Raw genomic sequence first — 19,897 nt, forward strand, 5'->3', positions numbered from 1 at the left:
CCATTCAGTATACCAACAATGCTTTAAAAGAAAAATTATAAATAGAAAATATCGACTTTACTACATTGTGTTAAAGTTCAATTCTATTTGAGAGTGTTTTGTGAGAAAATATTACCATCAGTGAATGTCGTGGCAAATGAAACTGTTGCACGTTCGTTCGTCCTTATCGTTCACGTAACCGACTGGGGTATTTTTATCTCTGCGTCCCTCTCTGGCCTTCTGAGAAGTAATGTGTTATTGCTTGTTGTGATATCTCCAAAATAACAGGGAAGTACTCGCTACGAAGTTGTCATTTGTAACGGTTTTGCTTTGTATGGACTGCAAAAAAATCTTAAATGTTAAATCCAAAATCTTGTTAGTTTTTCTTTTTCTTAAATTATACTAACGTGTTAGCTAGTTAACGGAATCCTGACAATTCTTAACGAGGTGCAATTCACGTTAAATATATTTGTCTCAATAGTTAGGTTACGCTTATTTTCTCACCTTTATTACTAAAATGTACATATAATATTTAAAATGTTTTGATAGTATTTGCGTTCAATGTTCAGTTTTACTTAATATTGTTTTAAAGGTTTGCAGTTTCATCAAAGCAACAAATTTTTCACAGCTCGAAGGCATTGCTGAATTAAAAACTATATATTGTTGACTGACTATTGTTGCATAAAAACTCAGCAAGTACAATTAAATTAAACAATTCAATTCAACAATATGTGCTATCGGTACTCGCGCCTCAAGGCAGGGCGGCTCGCAAGCGGCAGCGCGGTGGGGCGTCGCTAAACAAAAACACGTACACGCGGAACGCGCGTCGGGATTGGTCGCAGGCGGCTGACCCCCGCCAGCGCTCGCCGCGCCCGCCGCTCCCGCAGCGCCCTCAGCACCGCACTGTGTGTCGCGACCTCCGCCCGGCAACATGTGCAGCGGTGCTGACGGCGGGCCCTGGCCCCCTAAAGACGCGCCCAATGTGACCGCCGCCGCCCTCGACCACTATCGACTGCAGCTGTACAACTACGCCGTGGTGGAGCGGCTGCGGCTGTACCCTCCGGCGCCGTGCTACGCGCCCTACGCACCGCGCCTCGCGCTTTCCATGTCCCTGCTGCAGCAGCGCGCGCTACAGCCTGAAGAGCCAAAGCCCCAGCATAGCTACATCGGCCTCATCGCTATGGCCATACTTAGCTCTCCGGAACGCAAGCTCGTTCTCTCTGACATCTATCAGCACATCCTGGACAACTACCCCTACTTCCGCTCGAGAGGGCCTGGCTGGCGAAACTCTATCAGGCACAACTTATCCTTAAACGATTGCTTCGTGAAAGCAGGAAGATCAGCAAACGGAAAAGGACATTACTGGGCGATTCACCCAGCGAATATTGAAGACTTTCGAAAAGGTGACTTCCGGCGACGTAAAGCGCAGAGAAAAGTAAGAAAACACATGGGACTGGCGGTCGATGATGACGGCGAAGACTCACCGTCGCCGCCACCGCAGTCGCCGCCGCCGACGACTCTGCCTCTTCCGTTCTGGGGTGGTGGGCGGCTGCCTGGGGGTGGAGTGGCTCGGAAGCGGCAGTTCGACGTCGCCTCGCTTCTTGCGCCGGACGAGGCTCCGGAGAAGCGTAGGCGGGACAGCAGCGGCGAGGAGGAAGTGGAGGAAGACATCGACGTTGTGGCGAGCGACCAGGAAGAGAGAGTGGAAGAGGAGTCCCGGGCGCCGCTTGCGCCGGCCGCGCATTACCCTCTGCTGGGCGCCTGGTGGCCAGCCCTGGACCCCGCACTGCTGCAGCAGTTACGCCGGCACGCCGCACCCCATACACAGGCGGTTCCAATGCCACAGAGCTCGATAAGCCCCGTAGACCAGCACAGGCCGCCTGATACTTAAACTGTGATGGTGAAATTACGTGACAGCGTTGTATATTATGTGAATATTCAGTATTATCTCCCCGGTGACACTGATTAGTGTTAACCCGCCGTTTAGTCCTATCTACGTGTAGTATTTTTCAATCAGCGCGCGTTGAAGTCTTTTGCAAGTGAAATATAATATTAAACACCCTGTGTTCTTGTGAAAGTTTCCCTCCTTGCAATGACTATTTAAATTGATGTATGTATGTACTTTATACATTTCTATGAGTGTACTTAAGCTGGTGATCGATGTCTACTTAATTGGACTTATTAAGCAAGGAAGTCTGAGAACGACCAAGTGACTGTAGATATATTCCTAGTGCTACTTGTATATATCGTGAAAGGTGTCTACTTATCGTTGTTATAATACTTAACCGTATGTTGTTTATTTACTAGAGGAGCATTGAATTAAATATTATAATACAACAACTCTATTAAATCTCCCAATAAATAGAAAATATAACAAATCAAAGAAATCTTTTATTATTAATATCCTGATAAAATAACACAGTTTAATTTTAGAGAAATTATATAATTCCGAGTATTAAGAAATTACTGATTGATTCTTAGTGGAAAGAAAAAAATTATAAGTTTTAAATTCAGCGCATTAATAAATACAATGAAAAGAATATTAATTAAATGAGTTAAACATTTATCATGTTTAATTAGCTTAATTATATGCAGAGATATGTAAAAATATTATATAATATGCTAATATATTGTGTCAATACATACAAGATGTATTGGAATAAAATTGAACGGTAGTACGAGAATATTACCTTTTTTAGGGTACCGTACCACGAAAGAAAGAAAACGGAATCTCTATCAAGACCCTTTTTTGACATAATACAAGGAATTTAATTATTAAAATTTAATTTCTTTATAATCATTAACAAGGTAACAATAAAAAAAATTAACTGGTATAATTGGTATATACCTATTTATAATTGGTACAACTTTAAACATTCTCTTATCAATATTCAAACTTTAACTTCGAACTTTACTAACCTGAACCAAGGATGTGGATTTAAAATTATTTCCGTTTAAACAACAAAATTTCTAGAACTTATAACCTACGGATAACAAAAAAGTATTAACGACTAAAGAATGAACTTTTACCTTTTCAATACTTATCTTTAGCTTTTAAAAAGATAATCTACTTAACTTTGTTTAGATTAAAAACAATAATAATATTAACAATGTATATTTTAGTTTCCCACGCAACTTGCTATTGTACTTAAGTAATTAACATTGTGGTTAGTTAATGTTGTACTTAGAAATGGAATTATGTTATTTATAAACATTCTTTTTAGGATTACACGTGAGGTAAGTATTTTTAAGAAATGTTAATAACTTCAAGACATATGTATGTAGGTATAAATTGGCTAAGAAATAACATTTATTTTATTTTATGTATATTTGTATGTACAACATAACTCACGCCCCTATTCAGAGATCTTGGACCTCTGTCCGTTGTCCTGATACATCTCTCTCGCTTCTTCTACATTTATATAGAAGAAGAGAACAAATGAATGGATAGCTAAGTATAATTATAATTGAAGTACTTACACCGTTTTTTGGTATACCACTTTATAGAATTCGTTATAATTTGTGGTTTTGTCTTAACTCTCTGTCTCTTTATTAATCACTAGCTGTCGCTCGCGACTCCGTCCGCGTGGATATAAAATAAACTTAATTAGTGTAGCCCACCCATCCATCCATCCACATCACATCCATCTAAACATTCGCATTTATAATATTAGTAAGTTAAATAAAAAGGAGCTCTTCAAGGCGTAAATTCGAAAAAAATAAAAAGAAATGAATAAATAGTGTCCCATGTCCGTCTGCTTGCTCTAAGCTACCTTATTACCAATTTTCAGCCATATTAGTAAAGCCGTTCTTGAGTTATAAATAGTGTAACTAACATGACTTTCTTTTATATATATAGATTTCGGTATGAAGAAAATTTACTTCATTTGTTTAACAAAATATGCAACAAATTAATCAAATTTTAATCTATATAGTGTTCATTTTTTAAATCGTTTCATTATGTCTACAAACAATTGACATTCGACAATTGAAACAAAACAAACGTCGGTTTAAACGAATAAGTCAGTTTAATATCTTACTATTATAAAATTATAAATTGGAATTTTTAGATGGATGGATGGATACATGTTTGACTGAAGGTATCTCTGGAACGGCTCAACGGATCTTGATGAAATTTCATACAGATGTAGAACATAGTCTGAAAGAATCTTACGCTTATTAAGTTTAATATAATTCCGCGCGAACGTTATTGCGGGTAACAGCTAGTATATAAATATAGAGATATGAATTTATGTGAATTCAGATATGAGGACTGATAGGTATCTTACAGCAGGTCCAAGGTTATTTACTTCTTCAGCGTCTTAACAAAAAAGAGCTAAATATTTCTTTAGTATATCCTTATCTCTGGCCAAGAATGATGTCATAGGTTGGTACTGAAATTGTAAACATTTCCGGTTACATAAAATACAAAAGCATTGTTACCCTCAAAGATAAGATATTGAAATCTGTAAATCTTCTAGCACCTGCTAAAGAAAAATCTCACGTTGTATTGTTGATTACATAATGTACACAAAATATGCTTGGTTCAGATTCACATATCAGTTTGAGAGCGTCAGTAACCCAGGTGTTAAGCACTCAATGCAATCTGCAGGTCTTGGGTTTGTATCCCGCCGTGTACCAATGTGATTTTCGGTTTTTCCGATTTACATATGTACATTTATCCGACGTTGTTACGGTGAAGGAAAACATCGTGATGCAACCTGCACATATCTGAGAAGAGATTCAAAGATGATCGAAGGCAACCAACCGGCACTGGGCCAGCGTGGTTTACTATGGCCTAGTTATCAATGTTATTACAGCAGATTAAGTTATCAAGGAATTAAACTAAGCTGTCAAGTTACTCACATCCTTGAACATAACCAAGTTACACGTGTTACTTGGTTACTATCTGATTTCTTATCAGGGGTTACGTACAACAAAAGCATTAGTGGTAATCTGCCGATTGGTAACAGGTTGGTTCGCAGTGTTAGGAAGGGACCAATGCGTCAACTTCCTGGGTATTTCAATATTGCTACAAAAACAGAGCAAGTTTAATCCGGGATTATCTATAGATATTATCATTGTTACAAAGTTTTGTATGAGAGTTTGTCAGTCACTTTTTTTTTCAACATTATGAGGAATAGAATCATTTCTTTAAAATTGATCATTTGAAATTGATTACAATTTGATTGCATTCTGTTGTCTAATTAGTTAATTTTGAGGATTAGTTAAAAGAGCGTTGATGGATCAAGTGAGCGTCGGCTATTGTTTAAAGCACTTGACTGTAATCTGCTGGTCCTGGGTTCGAATCCTGCCATGTACCAATGTGTTTTTGCAATTTACATATGTACATTCATCCGACGTTCTTACGGAAAAAATCGTGATGCAACCCTTACGTATCTAAGAAGAAATTCAAAGATATTTATGAAGTAAACCAACCCGCACTGGGTCAGTGTGGTTGACTATGGCCTAGTCACCCCTAACTTAGGGTAGGCTCCGAGCCCCTATTGGGGAAGTATAGAGAGCTGTAAGGGAAGTATGATGACTGTTGAGTTAATTTTTGTAAATAAAATTATTGACAACGAAAGTAAGAAATATAATAATGAAAAGATCGAACGATTTGGTTGTCCATATGTTCTGAAAAATTCCAAAGCCGTCCTAAAATATTTACACACTTCATTTTCACTACAAATATAAATGATTATTGAACCGTAGAGTCAGTACAGTAGAGTCATTACAGCATTCGTGTGTAAACACCTTTACATGTGTATTTGAATTAATTCGAGACAATTGTAATGCGGAGTGCACACGCAGTCGTTAGCCGCGGCGTTTGGCAACGGGCGGCCAGAGGGCGACCGTCGGGGGTCGACAGGTCTGTGGGGTCCATTAGACGACATTTACATGCGTTCCCGACCCCCATGTCACTTCAAATGAGCTTATTCGATTAGTCGAGCCAACGCTTGCTATTTACACGCTTGCAATTCCGTTTATTTAGAATTGTCGTTTGTTAATAAAGAACATATTGTTATTTGAATTTTTACCATTTATTTTAATACTAGCTGTATCCCGCGACTCTGTCCGCGCAGTTTAAAAGAACATAATTAGTCTATGTGTTCTTCCAGACTATGTTCTATATGTAAGCCAAATTTCAATTCAGCTGATCTGGAGATACCTTCAAACAAACATTCAACCATCCATCCAAACATTCGCATTTATATTATTAGTAAGAAGTAAGATTCGTTTAATTGTCATGACCAAAATTTAGTTTTTCGAACATTGTACCAAAAGCGTTCCGTTAACCAAAAACGACTGGGTATATTAATTACATTGCACAAATATGTTTGTAGATTGTGATTTCAACGCCATTAGTACGACAATATAACTAAAAGTCAAGTGTTTATCGTCACATTTCCTTCAGTAAAATGTTCGCTTACCGCACAAAGAAAACAGGATAAAAGAGTCCATTAGGCGCCCAGTGAGGTGTGAGGTTGACCGGGTCTCCTCCAGTTCGTAGATAAAACGTCGCCCTCCAATCTAAACGCATCCAATTACCGATGTCGACAGTACAACAATGAACGTAGCAAATTACCGCTTTTTAAGCGTTTCAAAAGCCATTGTCGAATGGTTTGCACCGAAACAAACGGCAACAATAAACATTGAAAAGGAAAGTGTAGTATTTTGCGATGTGAACAAGTATAAAAGGCGAATTGGTAATAGGTGTTAATGCGGCGAAATCAGGGAGCGTTCTGAATGGTGTTCGCGCCCCGGGCGCCGCGCGGTGCGTTCGTTAGCCCAATATTTTTATAACAAATCATCGAATCGGCAATCGTTTTGTTTAACGTTTGTAACGAACTATTGAAGTATACAACAAAGTCTCACGATGTTTACACTTCAATAACTAATTGGAAAGTAACTTCACGAATAAGATCTTTTTATCGCAAAATAAGCATAGGGTTATTTTAACTTATTTTTAAATGCATCTTTAGATTATTAATTTAAACTTAGCTTTGAGTGACAAAATAATAAATAATAAAGGAAAGATATAAATTGGATAGCTAATATTGGATAGTGTGAATAACGTTTTTAAACTGCACCTAAAGATAGAGTTGGTCTTCACTATGCTATTTGCGTTATTATTAATCTGCGTTTTATGAAAATAATTTACGTCTTATTTGCTTGTCACAACTATTTAAGTAAGACAACAAAAGGCATGCTACTAATAACTATATCGGTGAATGGATTGATAGCGAAGAGTCTCGACCAACATCTCAAGAAGCTCTCGCTAAACAGTTGGATTAAGGGAAACCGCACGCATCGTGAGAAGGTTCCTGTCTCTGCAGCCCTGACCTCTGGTTGTTTGAGTCATGGGACTCCGCAGCCGGTGGTGCTCTATTTTTAATATAATATATTTTGTATAATTTTTTATATGAAATGTAATACATTAATAATAAGGTTAATAAATGAATAAGAGGTAAAAACTATAATTGTTAGTAACAATTATCAGACACATTGTTGGTAACGCCTGCGATCACAAAACGGGTAAACAGTAACATAATACGGGGCTAGTAAGTACATTGACGCAATATAGTCGGTCAACACTCGTTGACAAGAAAGGGGCCAGTCCTGCGCCAGTAAACACCAGCAAAACAAACAAATTCAAGTGGCAGACCGCCCATAGATTCGCACTTCACAGCAACGTTCGAGGAAATAGGGCAAACGATACCACGCAAATGTGTTTGTTTTTCCAATGAAAGATGTGAGCATGTATAAATATATGCTATATAATTATTGCTTTCAACTTTTGTTTATGTTATTAATTTATTAAATATGATTTATAAATGAGTAACAAGTTCATCTAAACGCAGACTTGAGACATCTGAAAGACTTAAAAAACAATTTAGGCATTTCTAGAGTGCTTAAAGTTTTTTATTCCAAGATTATTGTAGACAAATGCTTAGTTATTAGGAATCTTATGTATGATAACGAGTTGTTAAGTTTATCTGTGTATAATTAATAAAATTGAAGCGGCTGTCTGTCTACAAATGAACAGTTCCGGGAATTCTCAGAAATAGCTGTATCGATTTTGACGGGACTTTGATTGGAAAGTAGCAGATGTATGCGGGAATATTAGACTACTTTTTATTTTAATTTATTCGCTGACGATTTCGAAAATTTATCGTATTAGTATTACATAAATAACAGTGGAGCGTCGGTGGCTCAGTGGTCAAGCACTTGACTTGCAATCTGCTGTTCCTGGGTTCGAATCCCGCTATGTACCAATGTGTTTTTCGATTTCCGATTTATATATGTACATTTATCCGACGTTTTTACGGTGAAGTAAAACATCGTGATGCAACCTGCACATATACATATCTGAGAAGAATTTCAAAGATATTTGTTAAGTCAACCAACCCGCACTTGGCCAGCGTGGTTGACTATTGTCTAATCACCCTTAACTTAGGGTAGGCTCCGAGCTGCTCGGTGGGGACGTATAGTAAGCTTGATAATGATGAAATAAAAGTCAATAGAACAAAACAAATCAAGTCAAGAAGAAAACTCTTTGAAATCAAATTAATTCGACTAAAATACTTCCTATAATAATTGAAACATTTAACAACACAAATCGCGGGTCAAAATCACGTTTCACCGGGTACAGAACAATATGGCATACGTCGCGGGCTTAAGTAAATGTTACTTGTCAAATGTGGCCCGATGCGCGGTCGAGCGTGACTCGCATTCGGAGTCAGTGGTCTATGCACATTTAATTGTGACTAGGGTTGACGACAGCCCTAATCGACAAATTGTTTTGACATCAACGAATATTATAAAAGAACTAGCTGTCGCCATCGAGTCCGTCTGCGCGAGATTAACAGATAGAAACCGATTCTCAGTCCTACTGAGTATGCGTATAAAATGTCATGAAAATCGGTCAAGACGTTTCGGAGCAGTATGGTAACTAATATTATGACACGATAATTTTATATATTAGATAACATTCTTCTTACTTGATGGCTTTCTGATTTATTATAGAATTTCAATCAGGAAGTAAATTTTTGCTGCAATACCGTATCTCAAATTACAAACAATTAAAATACATAATTTTATAAGTTGCATTAATCAAACAAACCGTATTAGTATAAAAAAGAAAACATTGCTTTTTACAACAAATTTGCTTACAAAAGAAATAAAATGAATGCGTCATAACATGACCTGATTTCGCAACTAAACACAAATCACAAATTATTTTGAAATTTGATTACTAACATCATTGTATATATAATTAATAACACAATAAATTAACTTCAATTAAACAATATTTAAATACGTAATCGGCATGTTTTTGAAATAACATTTAACATCTTTTTTGTTGATCAAAGCAAATACGTTAAGTCGTGTAACTAAACTAAAATCATGCAACTTTTTACGTAACCGTCTACAACAAATGTTAATTAAATGTTTATTTACGAATAAAAAATAATAGAAATTAATAATAAGTAATAACAGGCGTTTTTCCTTCGGATTAACCAATGAGAAAATCATACAAATAATGTATCTTTGAATAAAATCTTAAATCTTACTAATATTATAAATACGAATGTTTAGATGGATTGATTTTTGTTAGAATGTATCTCCAGCTGCATGGATCTCGGTAAAATTTGGCATAGATGTAGAACAGTCTCGAAATACAAATAGACTACTAATAAAGGTCTTTTTTCAATTTCGCGCAACACAGTCTCGGATGACAGTTAGTATATAAACATAAAAGACAAATAGATAGAACGACATTTATAACCCAAAGATGCATATTATTTACTCGTCTAGATGGGACACAAATTCAAAGACATAAAAAAAACATGTTATCAAATAAACTGTATTATAACACTTCCATTCGTTCTCACTGATTGCATTTGATAAGTGTGGATACAAGAACGGGCCACCGAGTATTAAAAAAACGTTCCGTTACAAAATAACCACGATATGTAACATTATTGTTATTTTTTAAAACAAACTTGATCTTTATATGAGTGGATTGATTAATTTCATATGATAAACAGGATGATTTTTGTTTCTTTTAATCTTATCTCGTTAATATTCTTGTAAAATAAAATATTATAAATGCGAAAGTTTAGACGGATGGATGTTTAAAGTTATCATCAGAACCGCTACATGGATACCGCTGAAATTTATCATAGATGTGGAACATAGCCTGGCAGAACATATAGGCTACTAATTTTTTTTTATTCCGCGTAGACGGAGTCGTATGCGTCAGCTAGTATATAATAAATATTAAATCTCAAGAGCAGCAGATGGATACAAAACTATCAAAATATTAGACCTCTTTTGCACTTAACTATTAGTCGCGCGACACTAGACGAATACGACTCTTATATCATATCATCATCATCGTCATAGCAATTTTAAGAAAAGAAAAGATAAAAAATGCCCCAAAAAAAAAAACAATGTGTGATGGGCATTTTGTTGTATCTCTTACAACATTCGATGTTGGCGTGAAGTTTTTGAAATGTAGACGGTACAAAGGTGTTCGGGGCAGGGGAGGGAAGGGGAGGAGAACTTCGAGTGTTGACTTATCCCGGGGACAATGGACGTAAACTTCACTGCGACTGTCCAACTTAGATTATTTTGAAAGGACATATTTGTTTAAATGACGATGGAAGTTTGTTATATTTTGTGAGCATGAATTTGATAATAAATTATGGGTTTTTATATTCAATTTACTGTGAATGCATTTTATTAATTTATGCCAATGCTTCCGATGATTCTATAATAATTAAATATTAATATATAAGCTATCGCCTGCGATTCCGTCTTCGAGCAATTAAAAACAAACGTAGTAGCCTATGAGTTGTTCCAGACTATGTTCTACATTTATACCAAATTTCAACAAGATCCACGCAACCGTTCTGGAGATACCTTCGAACATACATCCATCCATAGAAACATTCGCATTTACAATATTAGTAAGTTTACCTTAAAAGCATGGAAACACAATTCCATTAGAAATGAATAATAGTATTTTGAAGTTACACTCATTACGTTTCTACGTTTCTACTGTAAAGTGCTTAAATCTTTTAAACGACCTTGTTGGAAAAAATCTGCGAACATGTTTTTATCAATAAAAAAGTGATTCGCTGTTAAAAAAAATATCATTCATCAAAACATAGATAAAAAATACTTTTTCTCATTAAGGCTATGCTTATTGTACAAATCGAGATAATAAATCAATATGTTACTCAAATATTTGTTGATCTATTCGATTGAGTTACGCGGACATGTCAGTTGCTCCGTTGTGCTTAATGTTTGCTTTCCCAGCGATGTTATTGTAGGCAAATTCCAATAAAAATTCAGGTAAATCGATCCACCAACGTCACAATTAACAACAAATAGTAATACGACAAACAGCAAACATTCGTTATTACCTCCTCGATTCCATAAGACACGTTCGTTACGTAAACAAAGTTCAAAAAACTCATACGATATCGGTAGCTCATTAATGGAGGAAAGTTTTGACCAAATATTTGAAGATTCCAACACAATCGGCATTACGGGGCTGTGCTCACAACGCACAAAGACTGGTAGTTGATATAACAGTGCATTTATTTATCATTGGACGAAACAGAGGAGCTCATTAGAAACACATCGGCCAACATGTGTAAATAAATACGTGGACTCGCCCAAACATCTTCAGTACGCGGTTACTTTAACTAACGAACGATTCGGACGTTTATCCGGGCAGGGTATCTTAATGGAAATTAACAATAAAATTAAATAGATTATTTTCTGTTAGTGTTACTTGTTATAATATATTATAACAATAAAACATATTCCAATTTTTACGCAATGGATCAAGTCACGTATAATAAACTCTCTAGATTGTTTAACGATCTCAACGTATATCCTAATAATTTTCACATATGTAACGCCTCTACTTTCGTGTAGAGATAGTACAAATAGAATTAGAGTTGTTACTTACATATAAAATAAATGACACAAGACTAAAAATACAATACTGTCGAAACTTATTAAAACTCTACATATAAATGTCCTTTTCGCTCGATAGGTCGTGGTTTCCTCGCGGAGAGCGTGGAAGAGCAATGACAACACGGCAGGAGCCCTCTCGGGTTACAAGTCTTATACAACGCAAACAGCCGCCTCTAACCGCATTATAATAGCCTAGTACTTATATATTTACGATCATTTCTATGAAAATTTATATCAACAATGGCTTTAACAAAGTGGATAAATAGAACTTTGTACGTATTAAAACAAATGTCATAATAAACCTTTTTATGACGATAACTTTGGACTGGAATAAAACGCCTGCTACATAACTAAATTTATGGTCAAGTTAATTTTATCAAGAAAACAAAAATATGTTTAAATGGACATAAACGTCGTATAATTTTGCGACAGATTTTTTTTTTTAGCATTTGAAAATTATAAAAACTTAAATGTTGAAATGTTATGGGATTTCAGAATTATTTTCGTAAACTTAAAGTAAACAAATTAGCGCCTTTGTTCGCCTTAGTATCGTTTTATTAAATTATTCTGTTACGTTTTGACCATAACAATAATCAAACTCAGACGCATTTCAACCACTTGACCGCAGAATAGGCTTACCATATTAAAACCTTAACTGTGAGACTTTCCTAAATAGAGAACGAAATATTATATTTTGTTCTAATGGCTTTCTATGTTACACATAAATCTGTAATTTTTAGTACAAAAATAACGGTGTTTCTTTTTAAAAAAAATCAACAAAATTTAAAAGCTAAAATTACTTCTTTTGGTGTACGGGGGGAGGCGTGCTTCGAAAGATAAACCGGGTATATCTAAATTTATGTCTATAGTAAGGTTCTGTGTTTAAAAAATTTCTCGAGGTGCAATAAAGTGGTCACCGTAGTAGTTCAAGTGCAAGGTTCATCTCGTTTCCAAGGCATCATATGTTTGTTTGTCTGTCTGTTTGCTCTCGCACACGCTGTTTGCTTTACATTCTCTTATTTTAAGGACCGAGGCCAACCAGATTTGACCTATTCAGACCACCAGATAGTTTTCAAAATATATCAAAATTACAATATGTTTTAGTTATAATATGTAGAGACCACCATAGGCGAATAAAGGCATTGATGGTGTTTGAATTGAAGGAAATGAATGTTTGTAAACAATTTTACTCCACATGTTTTAGTCTATACGACATTTTTTGTGGCGGTTTATGTTTATGTTACGTTTTTAAAATGACTATAAAGTTTAGTAGCGAGTAATTTGAGTACACTTTAGTAGTTTCAAATTTCAGCATTGTACAAACAATGTAAAATACTAGCTGTCACCCATGACTCCGTCTGTGCGAAATTAAAAAATATAGTAAGTAACCTATGTGTTCTTCCAGACTGTATTCTACGTCTGTGTCAAATTACATCTAGATCCTTTGAGCCGACACCTTCCAACAAACATCAATGCATCCATTTTAACTTTAGCATTTATAATATTAGTAAAAACATAAAATGATTAACTGCCCTTTACTTTTAATGCACAATATTAAACAGCATATAGCTTAGTACGTAGGTTAAATAGAGTAGTATGGACTGAAGGAAAATTAACAAGGCTGCAGTACAACAAGGGCAATTTCCCAACACGTAGCATGCAGTGACGTCTGTCGTGTGTCGGCGAGTCGATATGCTAATCGCGAGTGTGCCTCGGGCTGGATGTTTAGGTAATGTTTGTTATATTGTATGCCGATTCTGTACACACAGTCGAGGACATTAATTTCCTAACCATTTCGAAATTTCATTTGACGATCACAATGGAATTTTGTCGGAAATTAATCATAGCAATATACATGCTCGGTAAATTATAACTGTTATGGACATATGCCGTACGATATTTGTATCCTAAATGGGAAGGGAATTTAATTCTTTGACTATATGTTAAATAGTTTTATAAGGGGTGAATATATTAAAGGATTTGTTTTGCATTTTCGGCGTAGCCGTTTGCGTAGCGTTCAGAAAATGTGTGTTATTTTTGATGTTTCTGGAATATTTGCTGGTGAAATTTATTTTTGCTATGAGTGATAAACAGGCTTAGTATTTACTTAATATTTTACTTTTATTTACTCCTCTAAATTCATTCGTTATCCACTTTAATACAGAACAGAAAAACATAGACAACTAAATCCTTTATTTTTTTTAAATTATCCCATCATTATGTCATAATAAGGCCATAGATTTCTTATAACTATCTCTTCTTTACCACATAAGAAAGGCGTTTTAATAAATAATTTTTAAATATATTAATACAAGCAAATAAAACAAGCATAAGTGAAGGAATCAAGTCCACAGACATTGCAAAGATAAATGATTTTAAAATCATTCGAGAATTTCCCGCTTGCAGAATTCTAGGCAGGTGTAAAGGGAGGTTGTTCATTCGTTTACCTCCCTCACGCCCTCTGGCGATGTATTTACCAACAGACTCGCATATAGGGGAACAAAGCCACTTTGTAAACGCCTTTGCATTTCGTATTCGCAAATTTGGCAAATGATGAACCGTCAGCCTGTAAACTATACGAATGTCTTGTGTTATTTCTATCTATTCATAAATTATATACTACAGAAGACCGCAAATATGATATTGTGATTATGCTATTAATAGTGATAGTTAACTAGCTGTCGCCCGTGACTCCGTACGTAGGGGATTAAAAAAAACTTAATTAGTAGCCTATGTGTTCTTCAAAACCATGTTCTACCGTTCTGTAGATACCTTCTAACAAACATCTATCTATCTATCCATCTAAATTTTCGCATTTATAATATTAATAAGATAAGGAAAATGTATTGTTATTAGAAATTGGAATAGGCTTGTCTGTGTGTGCTTTAAGAAAGGAATGTTTCTCTTCCTATGATTTTTAAAATCGTGTAACTCTACATGTCTTGTAATCAAAAGCTTTGTATAGACTATCCTGAAATTCGAATATTAAGATGTGTTTAGACTTATACTAGTCTGTAAGGAAGATATAGTGCTGTTTATATTTGATAGCATGATACATAATTTATGAATAGTTTTTTTTGGAATAAGATGTCCATATCATTCTTCACATCTCTTGTTTAGTGAAATATAAAAGGTATTATAACATTATCAAAGGGCGCGATGAGTTCCAACAAACACTCGTAAAGGGCTCTTATTAAATTGGTTGTCAATCTTGTTTTCGAAAGGCATTGTTAATTCGATTCGATTGAATTCTTTACAGAAAGCGATATAGCCGTAGTTGTATTGTTTGGTCGATTTTACATAACGAGGCGGCAAACGTATAGCCGCTTTGTGGCCGCGGCATTGTGGGGGAGTGCGGAGAGGGGGCTTACGAGAGTGGGGAGGGTACAAATGTTTGAGACGCGGATTGAAAGGCGCCGCGCGATGACTAGGCGTGCGCCACGCGTTTGACGCAAGTCATAAGAGAAAGAAAACATATAAAAATCAGATATAATTATTATTTATGTCTCCTACTTTCCTACTTTGAACAGTAGCGACAATTTTAAGGAAAAACAAACTACACACTTGCTGACTATAGGTAACCTTGGATTGCGATTTAGCTCGCGTCCGGTTTATCGATATACTCGTATGTATAAGAAACATATATTCTTGTCTATGCCAGGACTGGGTTTAGTAAAACTACTATCACTTCTTGATTTAGAGAGAGTTTTATTTATTGCAATATTTCCTAGAAGTGGATAGTCCCGGATGGATAGAAATCAAAGAAAAGAATTTTAGGTGTATGTATACGTATGTGTAAGAAGGGTGTCAAATTAATTTTGATATATTCCCATGACTTGGACCACAAGCAAACGAGTTGCGTTACCGCGCCGCTTTTGAACTGTCCAAACGATTGTTTTATATTTGTAGAGTCAGAGTAGAATAGTGCCTCTCTTCTGTTGCCTGACGTAACCTAGCGTTTCAATTAGTTGCACGGTTTTGTTTTCACAACAATAGACCAGCTTAGAATGTTACTGCCTTCTGCCTCATTGTATATAAAGCATTGTTATATCTGTTGCCATTTCAACGGCTTATGTAATGATTCATTATTTACTTTATATAAGAACTTTTATACAAACCCTCTTCTTCATAAACTAATCAAATATATATTAAGGAGCATATTTTTATATCGTTTAATTTTCACAGTTAAAGCAAATTTTAATGAAATCCAAAAAAATGCATTTATGTTGATGAATAAAACTTATCACGAGATTTTCCTTTTTTTCATCGGAATATTCAAAAACGTAAAATAGGTCCGACTTTAATAGAACAATGTCTAGATAATACTTCCGAAGTCTAAAAATAAACTTCCTTAGTCTTATTCAAATGCTCCTAGCTACTACGGTTAGCTCTACTAATATTCTGGTTTCTATTTTACTTAATATCAAACGATAATATATCATACGAATTAGAAAACACAATTCCTTATTGCATGTCTTTAATTCCGACAGGCATGATTTTTTTTTGTTTCCGTCAGAGTGCATGCAATGCATTAGCCGCCTTGTAATTTAGCGTCAGCCGTGTCTAATGACAATGCAACGCTGTGAGCTTGCACCTACGCGGCATTTTATTGTAACATCAAAACATATACAAAACTAGCTGTCGTCCGCGACTGCGTCCGCGCGGGATTAGAAATAGATGTTGACTGATTCTGAGACCTACTCTATATGCTCACAAAATTTCATGAGAATCTGTCAAGCCGTTTCCGAGGAGTATGGGAACGAAAATTGTGACACGAGAATTTTATATATAAGATAAATTATTCATATTTGTAGAATAGCTACCGCTCGAGACTCCGTCCGTGCGGAATTAAAAATACTTAATTAGTAGCCTATGTGTTCTTCCAGATTATGTTCTATATTTACGTCAAATTTCTGCCAGATCTATGCAGCCATTCTGGACATACATTGTAACAAATATCCATCCATTCATCAATCCAAACATTCGCAATTATAATGTTAGTAAGATGTGACTTTTCTTTGGAGAATCGAGTAGAAATAGCAATAGTTAGAACAAAGAAATGTATAAAAAACAACCTTGCATTTGGTTAAGGTTTTTGCATTGTCATATACTTAAGGCTATTTCTATCCAAAAACGATTTAATGTAAAGCTCCTTTAAATCCATGAAACTTAAACCTTTCTAGACAATCACACAACACATTGATCGGTCAATGCAAAGTTTAAATTCTTAAATAAAGACAACACGATTTAAACTTCAAATAATGATTGTGTTACATACAAAACATGATTCAAGGTTCACAGATAAAAAATAAAAGTTTTATTTTTTAACGTCAAAGTGTAAATATCGATAGGATCTTATCAAACGCGGCGCCGAATATTGATGAAATAATTGACATCCGACCAACAAAAAGACCGCAAAAGATTCTCTTAAGATTTAATTATAGTACAAAATTTAAAATTAACACCTAGAGTGACATGTTTTCTTATACGAAATACTAAGACAGAAAAAAAAACAAAAAGTTTCTCACGATCAAACTTCGGCAGTGAGTTCCGACTTTTGCTAATGGTCATCGCAATTATAATGTTCGGATGCTTTTAAGTTTTTTGTTCAAAGTTTTTAACCTAATTTTGTCGTAGAACAAAAAGATCACAATACGAAAAACAAGTGAATGATAGTTAAATTAACTTTTAATTTGAATAAAGCTGAGATTTATCTACTGCCAGTTTTAGTTATCCCATACATCTTTTACAAATTTACAATAGAATTTTATGTAAGAATAGCCTGCGACTAAATAAAAAAAAATTAGCCTATGTGTTCTTTCAGGCTATGTTCTACATCTATTCTTTTCAGCAAGATCCATCAAGCCCTTCTGGAGATACCTTATAACAAACATCCATAATCCATCCATCCAAACATTTGCATTCATAATATTAGTAAGAAGTATCGATCGAAGATGATGGTGAGGCATAATAGTTATACATTTTTACTAGCTGTCACCCGCGACTCCGTCCGCGCGGAATTAAAAATAGATGTTGGCCGATTCTCAGACCTACTTAATATGCTCACAAAATTTCATGAGAATCGGTCAAGCCGTTTCGGAGAAGTATGGGAACGAAAATTGTGACACGAGAATTTTATATATAATATTTTCATAATATACCGTAATATTAAAAATATCAATGCTAAAGTAAAAACTGCCTTCTACACACGAATAAAGACATCAATAAGAGAGTTACTCTTAACATTTATTGTGAAAGTGTTACCTAAATAATTTTGTGTCAAAACGTGACAATAATTACGACAAAATTGGTAAGAAGGGGGAATCTATTAGCCGACTAAAGAACAGAAAAAACCAGTGTTTCCTAAAACATTCGGTGTTCGAAAATGTCAAATCATGCTATCCATTTACGCGCCATAATACAGTTGTTGAAAACATTTGGTATTTGTTAATTTAAGTTTCAAATATAATATTCAGACAAAAACATATTGGCATCTATCACCTCTTATTTAAATCTTTTTAAAATTTGAGTCTAAGAATGTTTTATTTGTTTTTTAATCTGTATAACCTATGATTTGTGACGCCTAAAATATATCATGTTTAATACTGTTCAATAGTAGACACAGTTGACTTTACAGGATCTGGCGTATTTATCGTTCTGCGCAGTATTCAACAATCTATCAACCAATTTAAATAAGAGTTACTTACATATGTTTCTTTCGATGGCAGGCAGTAATGTCATAAAAAGTCTAGTTGCACTGTCTTTTAAAATGTTGCGAACTCCTGACGGCGGCGTCTGCTTTAGTGTTTGGTTGTTTACATCACTCCGAACTACACGAACGATACAGATCTGTACAGCAACAGTCGCACAAAGAAGTTTGTATAACATTCTTTTCACGTAAGCACTTCGTTATTCATTCAGGAAATATCAGCAAATACAAATAACAAACGCATTTTTTAAATAAAGAACACAAGTTAACACAAACATAATTGATATATAATATTTAATACTGTTAAATATTTGTAGGGTAGAGAAAGAATAAGTTTGTTCTAGATTATAAAAGTCAATTGACATCCTAATTATTTATATTTAGGTGAAGTTAAAATTAGTATTCACTATTTAAGTTCCTATGTATTTTACTGCAGTTATTAAAAGCAGGTAACATGTGGGTAGGACTTTGTGCATTATAATTTGCAATTAGTGCCACGATACTGTGTTATTAAGGTTTTTTCGCTTTCTTATTGAATATTTATAAAGTAATTTCACTAAAAGCAAAGCTATTAGATATAAGGGGAACTTGATATGAAGAACTAAGTATATTAAGTCTTAAATAAAATGGTTCTCCCTAAAACAATTCTTGTACGTATCTTAGGTAATAGAAAATTTGGTTATAAACTTGAATGATAGAAAACTTATTACTTAAAGACGTTAGTAATCTACTGAACAGATTTTCATAAAACTTTGGTAGGATATTTTAAAGACGACAGACAAGGATTTTTTTTCGTCTTCTTGAAGCCACTTCGTAGCTTTTTGACTTTTTCAGTTAGATTAAATATAAGTTAGAATTATTTTCTATCGCACGTTAAGTCCCTCTTAGGTTTAGTATAACAACATATAAAGGCTTGATTTATAGACCTAACGTCTCTGAGTGCAGTAAATCGCAAATGCGGTTCTTCACACTTACATAAGTGAAGTGGGAAGGCAGTATAACTTTAAGTGGCATGTTAAGAAAGAAGGCTCGGCCTGCTCTGTGCCCCTTCTAATTATCCCCGAGATCCGACGATAGCGGACGCTTTTATCCAACACTTCCATTAAGCAAATATACATCTACCCGCCTAATGATATACTACAGTATTTTCCAACTCTAAAAACAATTAAAAATATTTTGATAGACAAAAATATGTTTCTTATTTGATCC

The 19,897-nt window shown here is 34.9% G+C and overlaps 1 protein-coding gene across 1 annotated transcript; it reads left to right on the forward strand.

Annotated features, from left to right (window-relative positions):
* Positions 1-896: 896 nt before the first annotated feature.
* LOC106119372 (forkhead box protein L1-like) lies at positions 897-2,324 on the forward strand. The gene has a single exon (XM_013314301.1). The coding sequence runs from the start codon at positions 911-913 to the stop codon at positions 1,868-1,870; it is 960 nt and encodes a 319-aa protein (XP_013169755.1). The 5' UTR covers positions 897-910; the 3' UTR covers positions 1,871-2,324.
* The last annotated feature ends 17,573 nt before the right edge of the window (positions 2,325-19,897 follow it).

This window comes from Papilio xuthus, unplaced genomic scaffold, assembly GCF_000836235.2.
Source record: "Papilio xuthus unplaced genomic scaffold, Pxut_1.1 DF827461.1, whole genome shotgun sequence".
Classification (NCBI taxonomy): domain Eukaryota; kingdom Metazoa; phylum Arthropoda; class Insecta; order Lepidoptera; family Papilionidae; genus Papilio; species Papilio xuthus.

Excerpts from the sequence above, each read along its gene's own strand:
- LOC106119372 (XM_013314301.1), top strand. The coding sequence starts at position 911 with ATGTGCAGCGGTGCTGACGGCGGGCCCTGGCCCCCTAAAGACGCGCCC.